The 24,536-nt window shown below is 39.3% G+C and overlaps 1 protein-coding gene across 1 annotated transcript in view; it reads right to left on the bottom strand.

Annotated features, from left to right (window-relative positions):
• Nucleotides 1-18,050, bottom strand: part of arhgap20 (Rho GTPase activating protein 20) — a 40,419-nt gene extending 22,369 nt beyond the window's left edge. Inside the window, exons 1-8 of the mRNA XM_023289919.3 lie at nt 17,818-18,050; nt 15,115-15,200; nt 4,777-4,953; nt 3,475-3,624; nt 1,887-1,928; nt 1,428-1,512; nt 1,185-1,262; nt 820-886 (exon numbers count right to left, since the gene is read on the bottom strand). Coding sequence (XP_023145687.2) covers nt 820-886; nt 1,185-1,262; nt 1,428-1,512; nt 1,887-1,928; nt 3,475-3,624; nt 4,777-4,953; nt 15,115-15,200; nt 17,818-17,910 — 778 coding nt within the window. The 5' untranslated portion in view covers nt 17,911-18,050. The remainder of the gene's footprint in view (nt 1-819; nt 887-1,184; nt 1,263-1,427; nt 1,513-1,886; nt 1,929-3,474; nt 3,625-4,776; nt 4,954-15,114; nt 15,201-17,817) is intronic.
• Nucleotides 18,051-24,536: the final 6,486 nt, after the last annotated feature.

Genomic DNA, 24,536 nt, shown 5'->3' with positions numbered 1-24,536 from the left:
GCATGTGACGCGAAGCCAAAGCACGATAAAAATGAGTTGGAGCAACAGTGAATCACAAATACTGAATTGGGATGTCAGGAATCCAGTGTGAACTAAACAACAAAAGACTGTGGCACAGAAATACCACCGCAACAAAAAACAACTAACTGCTCTGAAAACGCTCCCAGATGCAGAGTTTTTGATGATGCTTGCACAGAAGTGAAGCCCCACTGTGGGTATTCATTGCATTGACACTGCCTGGTTATTCAAAATATTCATCGTGGGAGCGTCACACAGGAGGTTTTTTTTTGCTTAATTTGAATGAATTTATGACAGATTTAATTGCAAGCACGCACATTCGTGAACACGATGTCTGGAACTGAACCTAAATCTTAACTCACACTCTTGTTGAGGTTTCATAGGAGCATATTGAAAAAGTATTTTAAACACTTTTTTTATGATTCTGTTTTAGCAAGAAGGCTTTATGTTCTTGCATTCTGGGAGTTTGTAGCTCTACGCAACAAAGTGAATAAGCACATTTTGTTAAACCGAAAGCATTTTCAAGCTTAACACACACACAGCAATATCTAAAATACTCTGTTCTGCTTCTCTCTATTGACTCTATTTGACCCAGTAAAGTGTAAAAAACACACAACAGCACCATAATCTTCTAAGTGAAGCTCAATCAACAAGCCTGCAAACTCCTATATCTCAACACAACATTTTGTTTTCCTCTATTCCACCATATGAAACCATAATGGTTCCTAAAGTTTCTAGTATTTGTATGTCCCATTCCAGACTCTGCAGATCACGTATAGTTGCATGACTGTAAGGACTCACCAATGAGAGGGTACGGAGGGTCGTCCTTACTGGAGCTCACCCATAACCGGTGGTCTTTAACGCAACCCTAGACAGAGAAAAGGAGGTTGTTCAAGTTTATTTTACATTTTCAGCTTCTTTTTTGCATTTCAACTGTCCATGCACCTTCCTAAATGCATGTCTCTGGTGCAAAAAAAAAAAAAACCCTTTTGAAGTCAAGATTCCAAATGCTATGCTTCACTTTAGCCATTTTTATCCACAATATTACCGTAAATGCAATTTTAAATGCTACATTTCCAATTTCCAATTGGCCTTCTTTCAGATCACATCACCGTATGGTCATTACATATTAAATTGAGCATCAACAGCAGCCTTTGGTTACTTACTGATATGCCAAACTGCAGTAGAGCCATGCGGATGACGTCAGTGGTGCTGTCAGTGTTGCTGACCGCGAGTGTCTTGGCCTGGTGGAAACATTTTGGGAAAATGTTATGAAAATGGGTAGTTTTTCGCATGTTACATAAATTTAAGTACTGCTAGTGATGTTAGTAATTATCCGAATGACTAATTTTTTGTGCTGAGAGAAGCAATTTAAATTCACAGAGGGGGAAAAAAGAAGAGAATCTTACATAAGCACAATTTCCAATATCCTTGGCAAATATCTTCAGAGGGATAGTCTTGGGGTCATCCTTCTCTTTTCCCTCATTTATCCGGCTAAGTGTGTAAGTAGGGAAACAAAGGACGGAGGTTAATGTTGAAATATGAAAAACATTTCAGTATAAGTTAAAATCGTTTAGCTGGTCAAGCATTGTGAAAGAAGAAACATTGGAGCTGGAGGTAATGCCAAACTTTAAAGCACTGTCATGCATGTTGCTATACTCAACATAGTGGCTAAGAACTTATAAATTCATCCCATAATTGCTGTCAGAGTCATTATTTTCTATTTATTTACACCTAAATTTTATTTTAATCTAATCTGCATGCAATCATTTTCATCCCAAAAGGTAAATTTTGATTTGCAAGATGAACTACAAGCTAAAAATAAACTTTTGCATACAAAGAAGTGGGAAGTGTAACCAACACATTACCTGTTGACGAGCGCCAACCACTTATCCTTGTGCTCTTCGGAGCTAAAAATGAAGCAAAGAAAGTGATAATCAGAAGAAAAGCATTAGCCTGTTTTGCTCTGTTATGCAACTCCCGCCAGATAAAACCGCAGACTTCACCCGGAGCTACAGCTGGATTCCTTTTGGAAAATATAATGGGTGTGTGTCAATCAGTATAAATGTGTGCATGTCATTAAAGCAGGTGCAAATATACAGCACAGCTTGTACGGTATGGACGCATCTGTGTGTGTGTGTTGCATGTTCGTGCCTGCTGTGTGTCTGTGGTTATCTCCTCTAGGTTTTACTGAGGTTCGGCTGAGCGGCTTTACAAGTGGGAACTGCCTTCGCGCTTAAGGGTTTATGGATTCTGTGGCTGCGTGCTCAGTTTTTAGTCTATAATGTACATCTGCACCTCAGAACAGAATGTACTCTTTCAGAAATATACTCGAGTGACTGAGAGAGGCATTTTAGAAATATGTTTAGTGGGTTGGCCATGAATAATTGTCAGACAACGCATGTAGAGGCACTGAGTGAAGTTATATAAGAGGATATTTAACGTGCATTAAATCGCTCAAATTAACCTTCTGAGCCCAAAGTAGTGCAGGGGCATTTTTTCTTTTTTTTTTTTTCCTGTCACTGTGGGCTCATTTTTCACTGCAATATAAAGTCCTACATCTCTAAAGAAACAAAACACACAGAGAGAAAATCTACTGGCTTACATGTTTTGTTTGTTTGCATTCTTGTTTCCTATCTGCTCTGTGTAAACAATGCTTGCAGTTCAATCCAGCTTAGCAAAAAAGTTCTTGAATTTTTGTCACATGACTGTGGGTTGCAGCGGAGTCCATAATAGCTTCACAGTTTCACCAAGGAGTGCAGATTTCTTTAGTTTTTACAGAATCTAGATAGAGCAAACTATTTATTTTTGGTGAATTTATACATGAGCTGTGTATTGATAAATTGATTTTCAAAATATTTTAAGATAAGATTTGGTTTGTTTTCCCAACAATATTGAAAGTGAAACATGATGAGTTTAAAGGTCATATACTATAGAGAATTTAACAGTTACATATTTGTTTGTTAACATTATTGTCTCCTATCTGTTCTGTGTAAACACTGCCTGCAGTTCAGTCCAGTTTGGCAGAAAAGTCTCTGAAGTTTTGTCACTTGACTGTTGGTTGCAGATGAGTCATCAATAGCTTCATAGTTGTACTAAGGAGAGCAGATTTTTGTTCATTTTTTTGTTGTTGTTTTAAATTTGGTTAAAGAGAAAAAATGGTTATTTTTAGATTCTTTTTTTCTTACATGAGACATGTAACAATATAGTGATTTTCAATGAAATATCACAATTTTAGTCTTAGATTTTGTTTGTTTTCAGAACAAAATTGAAAGTGACACATGGTGAGTTTAAGGATCATGGGAAAGCTGAATATCCAATAATTTTGTTTCCTGTTTTCATGTTTTCTGGCTCCGATGGTAAAATGATGGTGATTTTTAAAAAGCAACATACCTTTCAAACTCTTTTTCAAAGTGTGAAACTTAGGCTGTATCGTGTGTGAATGTGAGTGTTTACCTGAAGGTGGCCACATAGTTGCAGGTGGGCCATCCCATAACGAAGCTCCTCTCTAGGTTTGTGCTTCCTTCACACACTTCATCCATACAGTTCGCCGTCCACATCTCACAAACTCGGACTTGAGCCTTCACTTTGAAATGAGTTGGAGACCTGCAGGAATAACCCAGAACAGTGTGCTATATTAGTTTCCCAAACATGATGTCCCCAAATCATGTGTTTTCTTCTGCTAAAAACTCAGATTTGTTACAACAAAAATGTTTCATTTTCTATCCAGTGGCTAATCAATTGATTATATGCTCATTTTTGCTCTGTTCAATATGGATGAACTAACTTTTTTTGAGTGGCTTCAGAAGTTCAAGGCATCCCACAAGGAATGTATTGGGATCCCCTTAAAGTTAGACTCTTTCTTCGAATGACATATTTCCATAAGCCTCTGACATATGGTAATCTTTTTAAAAACACTTAATATAGAAGCAAAATATTAAAAGATCTAGCTATTTCCAGAGGTTAAACACAGGCACACTCAGCAGACGTGTACTTATTTGGCCCAACATCTGTAATTATGGTGGGTTAAGTTCCAAACGCACACATTTGGCGCACAAACACACTCTCTGTGCTATTATATGGATATAAAGGCGTACGAGCACACATCATCGGGCTTCTTTTCCCTCATGCTGTTGCTTTCCTTCAAACACACACATACCAACACACATTCCTCCAACTCACCCACAATGTATTAAAGCCAATTATAGCGTATAGTCTCTGTGCTGGAGGGGTCAGCTCCACCCACCGGCACATGACTCCCAGGATGGACCACAGACATCCTGCTGTGTCTGCACTCAGGGGGTTGTGTGTACAGTAAGTGTATAACTCTATGTGTTTATGAGCATCTGTGTGTGTGTGTGTGTGTGTGTGTGTGGATTTCAAATATGTCGATGTGCTCTTTAAGTTTCTATTTTTGAACGCGCCTCTGTCTTGCAGTTTGTGGGTGGGGAACCCTGTACTATGGGGCAAATGGAGGCTTTGATCTAAGCCAGGCTTCATATGGATTTAATTGACTAAGAAATAATTATATAGTTGGAAAAAATGAGGGACAGAGAAGTGGAAGAAGCAGGAGAGTAAGTCAAAGAGAATGAAGGGAAAGTTAGGATGCAACTCCATCTTCTACAAATAGTTTTTTAGCTGTCAGTGTGACTGAGACATCATTTCCTCCTGCTTCTGGTCCATTTTCTGTGTCCCTTTCACACATGCAACCACATAAAAAAACACTACTGCATTCTCTCCACACAGAAGGAAACTCACTTGGTCTTGGCGACGAGCAGAGTGTCGGTGAAGAGGAAGAGGTGTCTCTCCTGGGTCTGCAGGCCCGTCTTTAGCTGTGTCTGGGCGTGACCCAGGAACAGGCGGCCCGGACACTCGGCCAGGAAGGCCTGGACAAGGGGACACGACTCCGGGCTGACTGGCGTCAGGCAGCTTTCCCTGGGGGATGAAACCAAGACAACACAGAATGAAATACACTATCAATACCCAAAGGAGACATTTGTGGTGTGGATGTGTTTGGAGGGAATGGAACAACAGGTCTGGAACACCAGCGTTGGCTGCGGTTTCACTCAAATTCTCTTTACGTCCGTCAACAACTACAGAAAAATAGAGCAATCCACTGCGCTCCTGGATGGTTCAAAGCAGCTGACCTAGATGAAGAATGTAAAATATTAAATTTTACTTATTTTAAAATGGATGCTTTTTGGTCTCGTCACATTTATACTCACATTGGGCTCATTTTGCATATAAATATATATAAAATCCTGCACCTCTATGGAAACGGAACAACCATGACTTGAAGTAGAGAGAACTCATAACTGTCTTTTGTAGAGTGTAGGAACGTTTTCATGCCATAAATCATAAAAAAGTAAAACATTTTATTAAAAGTCTTTGATTATTGTTTTTCAAAAAAATTTGAAAACCCTGGAATCAACATGTACAACATTTTTCCCACAGGTTTGTGGCTCTACATAGCATAGATATTTTACTCAGATGAATTCTCACAGATGAATTAAACATGGCTTTTCAGCTGTGCCAAAGAGCACAAAAAATTTTTATTTTTTAATGAATCTGGTTGATAAAATGGTTTAGTTTTGGTGATTTTAAAAAAAAGACACATATAGTATAAAGGGATTTTGATGGATTCTTTCTGTTTTTGCACTTTCTGGCTCTGGTAGACAGTGTAACTTTGGCATTTTTTTAAAGGTTTTTCAAACCTGCCAATCACTTTGGGGATTCAAAGGACTGAGACACTGTGGAGCTTTCTTACTTTTCCAGCCCGGAGGATTCAAACTTTATGGTTAGACCAGGCTTCTCTAACTTCTAAGCACCACGATGAACCTCATGAAGCCTCAAGAATAAACAGTGATAGAGCAGTTAAACCAGAAAACACATTAACTCAGTGGGTTGTAATTTAGACATTAGCCCTTAAACTTGGATTCCCACTGGGAAGGCGTTAAGGCAGAAAATGTGAGCCTGGAAACATGAAAGGAAAGTAGTAAACTCTCAGTAAACATTGAAGAATCCCTCCTGATTTAGAAGCAAAGCTTAGAGCCCAACAAGGTACAGTTAACAGCTAAACCTGAGTAACCTCGAACATTCTGTACTGAGCTTTATGCTGAATGCAAGAGCCGAACTTTATACTGCGACATACCAACATAAACACACATTTGGTTGGTCATATGTTCTCCATCATTCAGAAATAACATCATCAAGCAGCAGTTATGTAACTAAAAACATGAGGCCTGCACACAGCTGTAAAAAGGCTTCAGCATCCAAACAGCTTGTGCAAATTAATTGAAGCCCAAAAGTTGAATATGCAGGTAATTATTTCCCAGATTTTGTTTCCTGATTCCTCACAGTTGCATCCACACATGTAAACAGGCGCCATCGGTAAAAATAAATATTAAGCTTTTAGACCTCAAGCGCAATCGCTTGGCTGCAAATCATAAATCATGTTGCATAAGCCACTTGGAGGAATCTGTCAGGGATTATTTGCATGTTTTAGATGTGCACAGAGATAGTTCTGGTATCTTTAACAGTGGAAATACAGACGATCGTGCAGCATCAGAGCAACTCCTGCTCACATATGTGAAGTAAATCCAAATGGTTTGAATTTTGTCTTGTTTTTCTGCAGCCAGAGTCCAGTCTGTCTCTGTTTGTTGTCGTTTGTTTGTGGTTTTAATGAGGCACTTTCTAATGACTGATTTGAAAAGTTGTATCATAAACACTCGCTTCTCCGTGACAAAAATCACTTAGAATTTAGTTTTTACTGTTTATTATCTGCTGTCAATATGTCTCACTGATGGACACATGTAAACAGGGGATTTTTTTTAGAGGAAGAGGAAATAATTTGAGCGCTCCATCCTTTCCTGTTTATCCTTCACAACCAGATAAAAGCCAAAAATCTCCACTTGCATGCACATTTTCTGTCTTTGCTCTGCCTTTCTGTGTCTCTTTCATGTACACAAACATGCACTTACTGCTCTCTAATGCATGTACACACCCTCCGCTTAGCATACTTTCTACTTTTTATTACTTGCACATCCTTGATGCCGACGAGGAAACAAACATGAACACACATTATTCTGTTTATAACCTCAATAGCAAAGCTCAGAATAGTCGTCCAGATTCTCTGATACACTGAAATCTTTCCAGCAACGTTGCGTAAGTGATTGGTTGCGTAATTAATTAAGAGAGAACAGACAACTGAGCTGGAGCACTTCCCTTTTTGTCTTTGTCTGTCTTTGTGTGCCATCCAAAAATAAATCCAAAGGGGGCTGAGTAAATTCAATTAAAATCAACAAATGTTGCCAATAAAGCACTGATGCTCTGTAGAACACGTCGCGCTGGAAGATCAGGATTTGAAAACTCTAAAACGCTCCGAAAACAGCTGAAAATTGGGTTTTGAGGACTAAATAAGAATTATGCTGATTAGTTTTTCTTTCTTTGTCAAAGAGATAAAAACAACCACTAGTGCAATTTCTGTTTTGATGCAAATTCCTTTGGCATGCGGCGCATCTCTACTTTTTCCCCTTTGCTTTGGCCAAATTTCTGCAAGCACATTCACAAAATTTGTAGCGTATTAGCATTAAAGCTCGGCTCCTTTTTGAATCTTTCCGCATGGTCATGTCTCGTGTCACAGGAAGAGGACGGCTCAGTTTTGAAAGAGCACTTTTCTAGGGTTTCTTGATTAAGTTGCACTGGGATTAACACCATCACTGTGCAAAACCCTCAAAATTTTCCGTTGACTTCATCAACACATTCTCCTCTTGTTCTTGTAAGTCAATGCAGATCCGGGAAACCTGTCAGAAGAGGCCACACACACTCTGACACACACGGACAAACCTTCCTGTAAAGCTTCTTTCACATCTCGCTGCCCCCAAAAAAGGACAACATCTTCCGTATTCACCGCACATCCCTCCCTCCTAAATGTGAGATTGACAGCTGAGCCGGCTGCCCTTTGAATCTGATGGATGAACAGCTAATGGCTCCATTGTGAATCATGTGATGTTGATAAATTGAGAGACCAACCCGCCCGCCAATACATGGCCACCTTTGTCGCGGAGAAGACTGTTGACTTTTTGGGACACAATACAAGGCTGGCACACAATGAACCGCACAACACCGCATACTAATGTCCGAGCATGAATATTTAAACAAGCAAGATTCGGATATAAAGGTCGAATATCTTATCAGCATGAATCACAAAGTACAACTCTGACAAGTCAGTTTTATTTCCTCAGAACAAAATGACAAATTTATCTATGAAGTATCTTTAATCTTAGACTCTTGACAGACAAGAAATCAGAACACAAAGAAAGAAAATTCCAATTCAACACCAACAACTGCAAACAACCGACACAAATATAAAATATGAAACCAGCAACAGATATAACTGGAGGGAAACAGGTGGAGTGAACAGCCGGATGCATCAAACCTGATTTGTGCAGCAAAAATTCACAGAAAGACACATCGGACTCACTGTGAGTGAAATGGGGAAGAGAAGTAAAGTCTTAGTCATAGACGCAATTATGATGTAACAGCTGTAAGGTCTACAAACCCTGAGGACAACAGCTGGACAAAGAGCAATAACTTTCTCTTTTCCTTTGACTCATAGTTTTTACTCTTTTTCTTTTGCTCATTCAGTTTCATCAAATGCATTAAATATAACTCCGTAGTCATTAAGCACCAGAATCCCAAAACCTGGCAGTGGCTTTAAAAAAAAAAAAAGGTTGCTCTATTTATTAATTACATCATTTATCCAAACCAGAGATGGACTATCAACTTTCTGACAGTCCTTGAACTACTCATCAGTGCAAAGGCTAAGCTTAAAATCATGACATTTCATGTGCGACGGGAACATTTGCTAAAAAAATAAATCATTTACTCTAACCGGATACTGTAAAAAGCAAAAAACAACTGTGAGACCATTAGCATCTCGGCACAGTAAACTTTTTTGGCTCTTTCTTTTAACTAGACTGAACTGCAGGCTGTGTACAAACCAAGCAGATAGGAGACATGTATGGAAGCATTAAACATGCAGACAGTAAAATACTTAAAGTTTGTAGACTCACCTTTTTCCCAGTATTGCTAACACTTGTGGGCTCTTGGAAAAATGTTGATTTCATTTTTTTTTAAATTTTTGTAAAACAAATGATCAAAGAAATATGACTTTTTTTCTGATTTATGGCATTCTAGCTGTTCTATACTGCACAGAAGACATTTTTATGTTGTTTATATTTTGGTCTATGGTTGTGTTGTTTCCATGGAGGTGCAGGACTTTATACCGTGGTGAAAAATGAGCCCACAGTGAGTGAACTCAGGGTTTGGAGGGTTAATATAACTTGAATGTGTTTCTGTGTTGCTATGGAACAGCGAAGCGTCACCTCAGCTGTCAAACAGTCAAACCCTGACAGAACAGACGGAACAGACGGACGGCCTCGGGGCAGAAATGACACACTTATGTAACTGTATCCATCTGCTCTGTTTTGTTAATAACAATGAAAAGAGCTATGAGTGCATATTTATGTGTCTTCCTATATAATCAGTGTCATTAGTTCATCTGCAGCTGAGTCGCCTCCGGTGCCAAATGTGACTCCGAGGCCACCAGCACAATTTCAGGTTTTTATGGAAGCAAACCAAGAAGGATGGCAGCAATAGAAGCAACCTTCAGCTGTGTTTCTTATGCAACATGTGAACTCTGACCGGGATAATAATAATAATAATAATAAAAAAGTACTGTAAAAGAGGAGTCTGAAATAAATCTGTGGAAAAGAAAGTCAGAGGGTGTGTGCCAGTCTGTGTGTGTCTCCCACTGAACTTTTGTGTATGTTTCTGCATAAGAAGCATTACATCAGCATCAGCTTGACCTCCATCTCCCAGATAAAGCTTCTCCAGACAAGCAGCGATTGACAACAGCGTGTGTTAACATGCATATTCAAGAAGGCGACACCAGTCTGTACCGTCTCATACATGCACAGTGGCGACTTTTGTTAATTTCTGCAACAAAACTGCAGTAAGCACAACAATGAGGACGCTACTGACTAATATTACTTTTCTGACACATACACTCCACCTACACTTATAACTAACTTCATCATTTTCTTTAGAAAAAAATGTAAATAGCACTGCTACCATTAGTTTGTGTAGCTGTCGACCCTGAAAGTGCAGTATTTTTAACCAATGCATGCTTTTTTAAAACTTTGCTTCATTATAGCAAATGTTTTTCTGCATTATCATTTAATAATTCTAACACAACTGACAGAGGATTTGATAGTTGCCAGTCGCAGCCCTACATTAAGATATATTTCAGATTTTTTTCTCTGTTCTTGAAAGCTGGTTAAATGTATCTAAATCTTTTTACAGGACAACTTCATGAGTTAAAACCTGAAGCAAGAACTAAACGTTTCCTTGCTGCTATTGCAAGATATTAAAACACTGTACGCACTTAACTTTGTGTGTATGGGGTTTTAACACACATAATTTACACACACTGAGACCAAACAGGAAAAAGGTTCAACTTCCAGAAACTTAAACTTCATTGAGTCAAGTCACTGTTTTTTTTTTTTAGATATAATCCATTGAAAAAACTTTTAAAAAATTAAAAAAATTTTGGGTTAAGACACTATAGTGTTATTTATGTTGGATTTCACCTGAGTAATTTACATGTTAAGGAATAAAACCCTGCAATAATCACATAGACTGCAATTTTATTTTTATACAACACATATTAAGATTATGAAGAGTAACTGAACTAATGTGATACAGCGAGAAAGACCGTACAGAATTGTAAATTAGAGAGCTTAACCTAACTAATATGAATATTAAGGCTAAGGTAAGGTTTCATAGTTCAGTCTGAGGTGCACCAAAAGTGCGACCAACTTTTAGAATCAAACCGATTCTCTGTCACTTTCCTGCTTCCTGAACTGCCTGCACCAGATCATTTCCATAGATAATCTAAACACAATGCTCCCTATACAGCCAGAGGACACACAACACACACACACACACGCACGCACACACCCACAGTGAGGATGAGGTCAGAATACTGAAACTCTTCCGCTTTTTTTCCTTCAAGTCGGTAAAGCAGAAGCGACCAGCGGCTGTCAGCCATGATGTCCTTAGCAGTGCTCATTATTAAAACCAGGAAATGTCTTTTGCATGATGCGTTTTCGTGTTTGTCGTTTTTGAAAACCAGACAGCCAGAGAAATTCATTTTTCTGAGAGCTTAATGCAAGTGAGGAGTCAAGTTTCAGGATGAGATTAGAATCAGGATTAAGCAAATACAGTAATATCCTGACGGGTATATTAATAAAACGTGTCTGAAGAATGAACCGAGCGGCTGTTTAAGTGTGTGTGTGTGTGTGTGTGTGTGTGTGTGTGTGTGTGTCTGTGTGTGTGTGTGTGTGCGTTTTAAATTGCTGTCGGCTTACGGATTTTTCCATCAGGTATTTTTTTACATTCGGTGTGTGTGTGTGTGTGTGTGTGTGTGTGTGTGTGTGTGTTACTTTGTGGTGACACTGTGGCTGGTAGCAAGTCAGAGTGTGAGGTCAGGAGTGTCAGCCAGTCATATGTTTTTATGTTTTATGCTGCAGCCACCTTCCTCCATGATGTATAGATTTCACTGCCGGAGGGAGGAGGGCAGCTCTCACTGCAGTTTACACCCATAATACCCTCCACTGTGAGCCTGCAGGCTGAGCGATGAGGTTATGCTTCTGGATGAAGTGTAACAGTTTGTGAGCGGAGGTGATGTAAACGGCTGAGCTGAGGTCCAGAGACCCTTTCAGCGCCCCTCGGCCTGATGGGAAATGCAGAATGAAGAGGGAGTCATCTCAGAGATAGAAAGGAAAAAGTGGAGGCTGTGAAATATAACGCCCTCCTGCAAAAAACGGAACAATCCAAATGCATATAAACCGCAAGATTTGATCATATGTGGAATATTTGAATAAATCCTCCATTGTTTGGTTCCATGCTCGAGGCCTTGGCTTCATCACAACATTATTATTTTAACAAGCACTGAGAGCTGAACCAGTTAAAAGAGGAAGAAAGAAAAAAAGGGAAAGAGCAACAAGAAGTTAGACAGAAAAAAATCAAAGTCTGGGGAGGTTTTCACTTTGTAAGTAGCTGCTCTGTAAGGCTGCAAGCATTGATTTTTTAATCTGTACATTAGTTTCTCGGCTAATCAGTTTGTTTTTTGGTCAATAAAAAGGTGAAAAAAGTCGATTAGTGTTTTCAAAAGTCCAAAATGATGTCAAATGTTGAATTTACTATCATAGAGGAGTGAAGAATCCAGAAAATATTCATATTCATGAAGCTGTGATCTGAAAATTAGTATGCTTTTCTTACTCAAATTGATTATAAAAATAGTTAATTGTGGGCATTGGATGGTTTGATATTTAAACTTGTTCTTTAAAAAATTATTCTTACACAGCTAATCTCAGATTCAGAACTATCTATATTCGGTGAGAAAATAAACTGATTGCTACCTTAAATTGGTAAAAACGACGAAGAAAGACAACAATATCCAGCTAAAATTTTTAAAAATTGTTCAAACCATAAGAAATATATCACTTTATGACCTGTTGCTACTTTATAAAATCAAAAAAAAAAATCCTGCAAGACTGTAACTAACAGCTGCTCAGCTCCATATGGTCAGGATAAAGAACCACTGTGGTTTTGTGGTTGTCACCATTTCAGCATGAATCCACCAGTTCTCCTCAGCAGAGATCTTTATCATGAAGCCGTCTTTCCCCGATTTCAGTACAAGATTGTCAATTTGTAAATGTGGAAAGCATCAAAACTTAAAAAGCTGCTCAGTAAGAATAGCAGACGCAGCATATTTGTTTCTTTCCCGTCTCTGCAGCAACCTGAGTCGTTGTGATTTAGTTGGATAAAGAGCACATAAGTGATGCAATGATGTGCAAACTGCTGCCAAGTAACTGCTGGCACTGCACAGAAATCCATTTTAACTGCATTTATGGGGCTTCGGGGTTTAATCCAGCAGCTACCAAAGCATGCATATGGTTTAATACACACACAAGTCAACCACCATCATGACCCTCACCTACTGGGAGTCATCCAAGCACCATAACTTCACCCTGGTAGCATCCGGACATTAATGAACACCTCACAGACACTCTGACATGGGAGGCCATGACTCCACGTGACCTCTACCGACCCCCACACCTCCTGATGTGAGGTCGGAGGCTAAGGGTGACAGCTGAGAGTGTCAAGTCCTGGCTCCACACCTACTCTTACTTAACAAACACACTGACCGGTCAGAGTTGGACGGAATAAGTGACTCGGCTTCTATTTGTCTTCCACTCAATACGCTGCTTGTCTCAGCCTCTAACTGCAAACAGAGTATGTGAGCTCCAACTTTCTTGCCCCGAGAGCATTGACCCATTTAACACTGTGAAGCGTTTTCCCATCAGCACTGGTCTAAATGGTGGAGTTTTCCCCTACAAACTGCCTGCATGTTAGGGATCGACTGGTTTGGGTTTTCCAGGGTCGATACAATGCAGAAGGTGCTCAAGAAGGATAAGCGATATTTGGAACCAACATATGTGTTGAAGGTAATGTTTTAGCAGCATGTGATGGCAGAGAACCAATCATTCATAACTAGACTCCTTCATTAATAAGAGTGACTAAAACTGAATTTGTAAAATAGAAATAGGAGTGATATTATGTGTTTATGTGGGATCGACTGAGATTGATCGGTTTGCTTTTCTGATCTATTTCTTAATATTTCACTTTTCTGTCCCTTTTATTGCCCACTAAGGTCCACACCTCCATCATTGTTTTCCAGACTACAGGTTACTCTGTGGCGTAGTCTTAACTGTTGCTAATTTCCTGGTTTGTGTTTCTTATTCAGTTCTTGCTGATTGAGGAACATTTCTGAGGCCACAGAGGCTGCATCACACCTGAAATAGCACATTTAATTCATCAATAATCAGCCAATTAAAATAACAACAATAATCTGGAAAAGGTTAAATATTGGCCACCATAATTAGGCTGATAACTAACCTACCTAACCTTAGCCCTAGCCCTGCCTATGTATAGCAGAAACATGTCAGGCAGCAGGAACACATCCAGCTCACTGGGGAAATTATCATGGCATAAAAACCTAGATTTCAAAGCCTGGAAGTGCTTTGAGGACAAGCCTGTTTCCGTTTTCTTCCTCAAATTCCCCAAAAAAGCTTCAGTTAAACACACTACAAAGAGTTAAACTAAGTTTCTAGTAAATAAATACCCTCCCCAAAGAGTTTGTAATGGCTTATTTCCGAACCCTTTTAAAGGAAGAGGAAGGGATCGGAGTGATACGAGGGTGATGAAAAGCCTGATAGCTCTGGGTGAATTTTAAAGCTCCACATCGAATCAGTCAGGAAAGACAACCTCTTAGTTCTAGGGCAAAGTGGGAGGCATATTTGGCATATCTGAATCTCATGAAAACATTTAAGCTTCGTCATTTGGAGAGCTGTGTTTGAGAGACCTGAGATTTACAACCACGGGATTCCACATTTGCGCGCTACTCATCCAGATTTTCCAGTTAGTCTGGTGATTTTATCTTTTGGCCTCCCAGGTTCATGTTTTTTTTCCTTCTCTAATCTCTTTGCTATCAGCCACTTAAATCCCCGAATCCCTGTTTTCTGGGAGAATTCAACGAGAAAAAAAAGAACTTTGTAAGTCGATGTAAGCATCTGTGAAGAGATGTTAAGCATGAGCAAGTATCATTAAGTTCGCTGCAACTGCCTTGTTGGAGGATTCTCAGTAACATGCATGTTTTAGCAGCGTTAGCAAATGGATTTTCATCTAGAAGTTAAGTGTTGCTACACAGACTAAACAAGTGTCATAGCTGAGGAGGATAAACACCAGGAAAAGTGGTTTTTCATGCTAAATAAGTACCAAATGTCTCCACAGAACCAGGAAGAAACTGTGAGAAATTTGGGTTTGAGCAAACTCTAAAGTTGCAGTAAAACTCTTTCCTTTCTGCAGCATCACTAAGAGAAATCATGACTCCTCTGAGGAACTACAGGTCAACAATGGCATCAGAACCACAGCAGCTCTTTATTATGAAAGCAGGTTGTTGGCTGATACCTGGACGTGCTTCTCGACCTGGTAAGTGCTTTGCTGATGACCAGCGATGGAGCCGACTGTCGTCTCTGGGCCAAAGTCTTCATCTTCTGTAAAGAAACAGAGACAGAAAGGGGGTCAATGCAAGCACTGAATCAAAGTTTGCATGCTTGTCTTTCATTCTTTTGGGGTTTTATAGAGAGACAGATGAAGAGGTTGCACAGTCAGCACTGCTTGAGGTTGCTTGTCAGCTGTGGTCGTTGCAGTAAATACAGGATTTAAGAGAAGCAGGAGGACTAACAGAAAAAGAGAAGCAGCAAAGGAGGAAGAGAAGAAATGGGCTAAATGGTTAAAGATGGAAGAAACACAGAAAGGGAACTGAATGAGAGAAATATAAGAGTTGTGTAATGTTTATGATTGCTCACATATCCTCACTGTAACCTGATCGACTGTACGCTTCCCCTGCAGAAGTATGACAGGCATCCTGGTAGCTGTTAGCTATTTGAATTAAACCTAATCTATTTACAACATACCAAAAACCACGTGAGTGCATCCCACCCCCACCGCCATACAAGACATTTATTCGATCTGGAAAAAAAAAGTAAAAAATCCCAAAGTAGCAACAGAAATTAAATAAAACTTCACTTCCTGAACTCATTTTGCAGTGACTTACGCATAGCATTCTTCACTTATTACACACAAAAGAGCCAAAATGACTATAATCCAGCATAAAACGTAACATGATGTGCATCACATAACAGATGTCCAAGTCCCTGACAACTATATTATTACATTTTTGGGTCGGTTTAGTTAAGTTATATAAGAATATGGCTCAAGTCAGGGTGAGCTTTTCATTAGTTTCATGCAAGAAACTGATCCAGTCAGTAAGTTTCCACACAATTTCTTCTTTTTTTTAAACATTCAAGGACATTTTGTGTGAAATTAGAGCCGAAGGTGACATTCATCAGCTTGATGTTCTCGATACACAGACAGAAAAAGCTCCCAACATGAAACAACAAAGAAGAAGCAAGCCCAAATTCTGCTGAGTGTCTGCAGACGCCAAAGAGGAAGCCTGGCCTGTAGATGCCAGCTTGGAAAAACACCAGCGTTATCTTTGAAGCCAACACAGCAGTACAAACACATGCCACCATGTACGGCAGAAGACGAACACTTTGACACAAGCATTTTACGATAAACAACTCATTAGAAACGTTTTTCTGTTCCAGCTGACACCTCATGCCTCATAACTTCTCAAAGCTGAATAGGAAAAAAAGCAGAAAATGTTGCAAATCAGGCCAAAGTGCGACATAAAAAAGGGCTGCAGCAACAATATTTGTAGATCCATGAGGCCATTTTTCACCAACAACAACCCCAGGCCTGGAAAGTGGTGAAATACTTACAAAAACATTAAATGTTCTGGTAAAAAAAACACGAGTAACTGCATTCTGCTGCCAAAAAGTGATGTATTGGGTTGAAAGAATTGGAGGTTAACACAGTTTCAGAGCTTGGAACTCTATTAGTGCACTTATTCTGATTATCTGCACCAGTTTTTCTGCTTAATCAGACAATCCGTTTGGTGAGTTTGTTGATAAGACTGCAGGGTGTTAGAGTAGAAAAGCAGATTTCATTATAATCAGAAAAGGTTTTCCTGAGGATATCACTCGTGTTGTTTGTGTTGGCTGTAAAGTCATGAACCGGGGTTACTAAATATTTCTTGTAGATGCGTTGACAGGTTTTGAACAGCTGCTGGAGGGGGCGCTGTTTACTGCAAGTTTAACAAGCAGCAGCTGGGAATCACCTCTTCTATCTGCCTGCATACAGAGAGTAATTGCAGTGTACAGGAATACAGTCACTGCAAAGTCAGTCACGTGAAATTATGTGCTTTATGGGTTTTTTTCTTTAATTTTCTTTTTATTGCAGCCGAAATTTAGAAAAGCCAAACAACTAATGTCGTGGAGCTGCAGAAATGATTCCTGTGAGTTTCTGTTGGGATTTCAGCCTTTGAAGTGAACAAATAATCCGATTTTTGACTCCGCAGTTCAGTTAAACGTTGCTTCATTCAGCATAACTGCAAGACCTGCTTGACAAATATGGGAATCGGGCGTTTTTCTAGGAGAAAAACTTGTTGTGCTATTGCAGAAAATATTTAGTTTTCTTCTTCACATACTTCAAATTGTAGTATTCCCCAGTGTGCACTACGCATCCAAAGGAGTATTTAAAGGGGGGGAGGACACCAAACCGATGAAAAGTGCTGAATCTGGCATATAAGTCAAATAAAATAAATGTAAATACAACATTTTAAGGACTATCTTCTAATTAAAACACAACCCACAAAGAGTGGCCCCGAAGCTCACACCACAAACAACATAATCAGTGTCCACTCCAAATAACTGATCTCCACTTTACGCACAACAAACTCAAATTTGAGAAATCCAGCAATGGTTTTGTGAAAGTAATGCAAGAAAAGTCAACAAACCAAGAATATAATAGAAGAAAAGTCCTGAAAACAGACATAAGCAATTAAAGTGTTTGCAGGTATATCATAAGAACAATATAATCGTGCATTGAACTAGCGGGTTTACGTCTCCCAAGAGTGGAATTTGAATTTATTAGCAGATCCTTAATGAGCGCACCAGGAAACCTTGTGCGTAAAAGCGCACAGACCAGAACACAACCAGTCAATTCTCCACCATCACCATCAGTCTCACAGAGGAGTGTCACTGGTACCTTTTTGTTGTCGGGAAGCGCCTTGCTGTCTCCCGTCAGAGAGTCGGACCTGTTCTGTCCCATGGTCCCCTGCTGCGGTGACATGGTTTCCATCAAGGCTGTACAGATCCACGGTATATTCCCATGATACGAGCGTAAAGCGGAAAAGTTTATCCGGTGGAGAGGAGCGCAGGTGTCCGAGCAGAATCCATGACGGTGAGGAGTCGATCCGGAGGAAGAGGAGGTGAAACGTGCGCGTTAAGCTTCGCTCTCTGATTCTCTGGTCTGAGCTCTGTTTGCTCTGAGCGCTCAGACTGTGAACCGCCTCATCTGACTCCACTGATGTCAAGTTAGAGTGGAGGAAACAAAAAACTTCCGCTCTTGATTTTCAAACTAAAAGCGTTTTACGTCAACGTCTGGGTGATGTGCAGAACCAATATGAAAACAAAGCATTTAAAGTAGGAATTAAAGGTAATATTATTCAAAATCATCAGTAAAGCTTGTTTAAGCTACAAAAAGGCAAAACAGTAGTAGAAGTGGCTAAAAGGTTAAGGCTTGGGATCTTAAGTTTATCTGCTTCAGTCTGAACTCTACTTCCTAACAAGCTGGGATACGCCAAAAGATTGCATTTTGTTGTACTCTGTGCAATAAAGGTGGAATTTTACCATAAGCTTACTCTAAAAATGACCAAAGCTGGGACCCCAGTGTGCAAGTGACATTTAAAGTTCAACTCACTTCATGTACACTGGAATCAAATATTAACACGGTATGCAAATGGTTTCATTTTCAGACTTACAGAATTAGATATAAGTCTCATTTCTGTCATTCTGGTTAGAAATGGGTTAAATTTAGTCAAGATGTGGCTTTAAAGGACAGCTCAGATGGCGTGACCAACACACAGACACTCATTTGACCAGTTCAAGGCTTTAAACTTTAACTGCAGCTTCATTCAAATAACATGTTGCCACAGATGATCCCTGGAGTCCTCTTAGAGGTCGTTCTACCATTAACTGGTGTTTCTCTTTTGGTCTGCAGGTTCCTGTTTGGGGTGATCAAGAACACAGTTGGCACCTGGTGTGTTTCTGGGTTACCTAAGGCTGCGTTCGAAATTGCACCCTTTCTCTTTACTATACTTTTTAATACTCTTTTTATATCGTAGCAGCACCATCTGTCTTTCTTGCTCTTTGGCTTGGTCTTCTAAAAGCACAATTTGCACCATATTTCCTTATTTTCTTAAATGTAACATGTGGGAGATACTGGAAAGAAAAAACAACAATACCAGTTAAGTAAAAATTAAAACAAAAATACTATGAACATGGAAATCTTGCTTTTCTGGTTTGTAAGTATTGGAAATTTCTTCAAATTCCATGGCTGGGCTTTTGTCTGAACTTACAAATATGTTTGTAATTTTCTGGCCATGTTCTGACCTGTGTGACCTCTCTTCACTTTTGGTTCTGAAAAATCTAGTTTGCAATTTATGCTTCACAAAAAAAAGAGGTTAAATCTCGCATTTACAAACAGCTACGTCATTTGCAACAGTCTGATGCCGCAAATTTAATTTAATCTTTTTATCGCTGTATGATTATTGTACCTGATGTGAGCTGTTGCACAACAAAAAAGACCTCCTGTGAAAATCTGGCAAAATTCTCTGTACGAAAAAACGCAGAATATGTAGATGTTGCAAAGGCATCACATTTTATCCACCGATAGGCCCTTTTATTTTGAAAACTGGTGCAACCTCCACACAACTCTTGACCTAACCTGCGCGTCTTGACGCAGCTCCTGCACCTGAAAGCACGCTTCGGTTTTAACTCCTGTGTGTACGTGTGTTTCTACGCGAAGGGCCCGTCATGTGTTTTCTTTGTCTGGCAGTTCGTGCCACATAGAAGTCGACTGTTCTTGTAGTACAGGAATGCGGTTTGCAGAGGGTCCGGTCCAGGTGTAAGAATGTTCTCCAGGGCCAAGAATAACATGACTGATGAGGAGGAATGTCCACAGGAGGGTTTTTTTTTTCTTCTTCAGCATCGGCATGACGCATGACACGTTTGACTTATAGGTGCAGCTACAGTACAAGTCACTGTAGGAGACCTTCCTGAGTGGGTGGGTGTTTACTTTTAAAACCCTGAAGGTAACTGGAGAGCTCACACCTCCATCAAATTAAACTGATTTGCTGAATTTTTTGGAATTTGCACCAAGTCTTTGTGTGCATTGGTTTCACAGTTGGAGCTTTGATAATATGGAGTAACGTGGATGTGGACAAAGATTAACAGTTTTTATGATCCTAAATGAAGCTACACTTGTCGGTTTATGCATAAATGTTCCAAAAGCTTCAACCGCGTCCACCTGACAAGATTATTCCCAACAGCAGGCCATCGTCTCCTCTGCACAACACAAAGGTATGCAACAGTTGTTCCATCTTATCTGACCCCTGAAAAGTGGCCTGCATAGGATGATAAGGACATTGATAGCACCCGACCATCCTCTTTGATCAAGTCATAAGCCGCACAAACCAATGGCAGGGAAACACTGGCTTCTGTCTGCAGAATGACTCCGACTGCTGATGCACAGAAAACAACATTCCTCCACTCTGTGACTTAATCATCCTTTCATCGAAGGCCGAGCGAGACCAAGTCGTATTTGTTCTTCTTGAACTTAAACTGCACCTCATGTATCCTAGTTTAAGGGGTTAAATCTTTTGTTTCCTGCTGTTTGGGGGGACCAAAAAAAAGAGAAAACCTTAAGTGAGGGTGTGTCAGAACTGTGGTTGGAAACATCACTGGTTGACCATGACTGCTTCTGCACTGCTGCACTGTTGTGTTTCTGCCTCCTAAATGTTCCACTCTGGTAGACGCTGGGGTTGCAACAATAAAAATAATAAAAAGTGTCTTGGAGTGGTTTATTTTTTCAGTCTCCATGGCAAAAACAACACGTTTCTACACAATAACTTAAAAAACACACATTTTTTTCAGCCCAGAAAAACCAAAGTGGGTCACACACCTCGCAGCCAAAAAACTCCAAGATTCTCCTCATGCCTGAACCGAGCTCAGCCAAGTGACTTCAGGTCAGGGGAGAAATAGGAAGCCTTAATCTGCAGCTAGCGATTCCTCCCCCTCCAACGAAAGACAGAGAATCAATATGTGTCCTTGTGAATATCATCTGACATTTCCTTTGAAGTGAGTCTGAAAGGGAATGTCTCCGTCACGCCCGGGGAGGCAGGCTATTGAAAAACCCGAAGCCGAGGAGAGTATCGACTTGGACGGCAAACAGTCGATTCCAGAAGAGAGAAAATGAGCTGGAGACGGTCCAAAGTTCTGACAGGAGCAGCACATGAAGGATTTCTTCTCATCCAGAGGAGGGTTTGGGTGTTTCTGCTGCACTTTGCACTGTAAACACGCACAGATTTACCTTCACTTTTCATAGCTGAGCGTCTATTTAAAGAGCACACATGCAAACAAACACATACAGGGAGGCTGATGTGACGAGCAGACAGATGGAGGGAAAGATGTGTGACGGATGACAGACGGAGTTTCTGTGACCCAAAGCCTGGACGCCTCCACCTCCACCACCGCTGCCCACACTGTCGCTGCTACTAATTTAAGAAGCCAGACTTCCACGTTGCCTGCCAAAAATACTGTTTCCCTTTTCGTTTTTTTCCCCCTGAACAACATAATCCAGAGGTTTCTGGGTGACAAATGTTTGAGGTATGGCTGCACAATTTCTGGAAAAAATGACATCTGGGTGGGAAATAATTTTCTTTTGACATTTTTTCAACCCAGTGCTGTGTAAGATTCTACCTTCTTCACACCTAGTGGTTTTAAAACACACTGTACAACTTCAGAACACCTAAAAACTCCACCACTCTGCATCAATATACTGTTTGCTGCATCTTATTTGTCCTGTGTCTCAGCTCTGTCCATACTTCCAAAACAATCTGAATGTCTAATCTGATCAAACTTAACTCAGTAAAGGACCTAACAAACCTCCAAACAAATTAGTCTGTTTTACAGTTCCTTCTAAACAGGCCCATTTTAGCAAATACCCCAGAAAAAGTTGTACAGTTCTTGTTACATATGACCTACAAAAAGTAATTTAATTTCTTTTTATAGTACAGCTCAATCAGATGAAGTCAAAAGCATGTCACATTTCTATCTTTAACATCAAAAACAACTTATTATGGGTCAACATGCAGTCTGTGTACATTTTGTACTGACCAGTTCGGAACAAATAACAGCCGATTCTGAATTTTAAGCCAGCAAAGAGGACAGAACATCTAAATAAGACAACTTTGGAGCTACCAGAAGCTACATCTTCCTCTTTTGTTAAAAGCTGGCTGCCTCCACCCACCTCCATCCCCTGTGGAAAGCTAATATTGTAATAAATTCCTGTAAAAATACCGCCACATATGAAAAATACTGCACTGTTTTTCTAAAATATGGATAAAAATGGTAAAATGTGATTCTTTTTGGATCTTCAGACGAGAATAACCAATAACTATTGTATTGATGGTGTGAAAATCATTGTTTGGATCAGTCACTGCCTTGATTTATGCAGCTATGAATAGTATTTATATTTATGTATATGCTACCATTCAAAAGTTTGGCATCACCCAGGCAATTTCATGTTTTCCATGAAAACTCACAGTTTCATTCATGTGCTAACATAACTGCACAAGGGTTTTCTAATCATCAGTTAGTCTTTCAACACCATTAGCTAACACAATGTAGCATTAGAACACAGGAGTGATGGTTGCTGGAAATGTTCCTCTGTACCTCTATGGAGATATTCCATTAAAAATCAGCTGTTTCCAGTTAGAATAGTCATTTACCACATTAACAATGTCTAGACTGTATTTCTGATTAATTTAATCTTATCTTCATTGAAAAGAAAATGCTTTTCTTTCATAAAATAAGGACATTTCTAAGTGACCCCAAACTTTTGAATGGTAGTGTATATATTTTACACTGATGTTCTGAGATTGGCTGTTTTAACATTTTGTATTTTTACATTAAGTTAAATAATTTTTCCTTGGTTTCTTTTAGTGCTAGCTGCACTTTAAAGTGTGAAACAGAGTTAGTAGATCTAAATTCTGGATCATACAAAAAAGTCAGAACACACTGCTATTTAAGGAATATGTGTGCAATTGACTGTAGTGTTCATACTGACTCATTTTTGTCTTATTGTTTTTTTGGGTTTTGTTTTTCTTGTCCAAGGCATTTATTCTTTACAAACCAAGGGTCATATGCAGTTGGGACTGTAAATCCTCTGAAGACTGACTTGTCTTATATTTGTGATATTGAAATATCTGAATAAAAGTGACTTGACTACCAAACTCCACTCAAACAGTAGACAAAAAGTAGGCAAAAATAAATATTGTTTGCATATCAACCCACAATTCACTGTAGTGTTTAAAAAGAAGAAATGCTGTCATTTGTTATTTGTTGTAATTTACAGTTAACGAAAGTTACAGTTAACGTTGATTTCTGTGGCAAGACTATGTACATAAAGTATGTTATTGGTGGAATCAGAGCATTAAACAGTTAACCCTTTGTTGCGCAACATGGGTCAAAAGATACCCATATTCAGTGGACTATGGGTATATTCCATGGAATATGGGTATCTTTTGACCCATGTTGTGCATCAATGGGTTAACCTCAACACTCCATTAAAATCGAGTTTTACTTCACCAGATGTATCTCCATCAGTGCTGCAGAATGGTCTGACTGCACCTATCATTATCACATTTAGCTGCTCGAAGGTTGTTATTGTTCTTATTGTTTGCTATAGCGAAGAGGATTTTTTAAAATGGTTTAACACAGGAAGTGGAAGGGGAGGAGAAAGTAGTATTAAAAGTGCAAAAGACATGTTAGACCCAAAGAATAAATGCGTTAGATTAGTCAAAATCAGACATTAAACAAGTCAAAATCTGCAAAATCTCAAAGTAATGTAAACAATGCATAAGTGGGATTAGTAACGCAAGCATTGAACTAAATTGTAATCACGTACACAATGAAAACTAATCTGTAACATACTTGTAGTAAGTAGTGCCCTGTTGCTCAAGACAGTGCAAGAAAAAAATTAAAGGTTCAGAAGCGGAGTGGTCTAACCCACTTTCTGTAGTTTTTGAGAAAGATGGGTTCAAAGTTTTGTGTTTTCAAGAATGGTCTAACATTCGAAGTGCCACTGTAATGCTATATTTGGGTTGTGGGTTAGAATACTTGCCACTAAAATCTAGACCATAAAATATTGCAGAAATTATATAAAACTCAGTTCAGTTTTTTTTTTAGGGTTAGACCACTCTGCTTCTAACCCCCTCAAATAATTGTCACTGTGTTTGCATGACTCCTGACTAACCAGTTAACTCATTAGTTAAAGTTTGGGTAAGATTAAGCAACTAAATGCTTCATTATTTAAAATGATGATCCTGGTTGAGAACACTGAAGGATGCAAGAAAACTGGATTCAAACTGTAGCTGAAGGTTTGTACCTCCAACATTTTCCCAACATTTACACCCAACCACAGAAGCTTGTTTGTTAGAATCATGTTAATATGCGCGGTAAGTGGACCACATCTGTCATTTTTCAAATTAGGTCAGACTTGAACCAGTAAAAAGCCCAAATAATAGTTCAGTTCATGTGGTTTTTAGTTAAATCTCCCCAAAATGATTGCACAATGCTCTGTCACAGTTTACAGTATAATGTTGCATTAATTAGAAGAAGCCTTAAAGAAATTGAGAGTAAAGA

This window comes from Amphiprion ocellaris, chromosome 11 (assembly GCF_022539595.1).
Source record: "Amphiprion ocellaris isolate individual 3 ecotype Okinawa chromosome 11, ASM2253959v1, whole genome shotgun sequence".
NCBI classification, from domain to species: Eukaryota; Metazoa; Chordata; class Actinopteri; family Pomacentridae; genus Amphiprion; species Amphiprion ocellaris.
The sequence above is the reverse complement of the archived record's forward strand: the minus strand, read 5'-3'. Positions and strand labels throughout refer to the sequence as shown.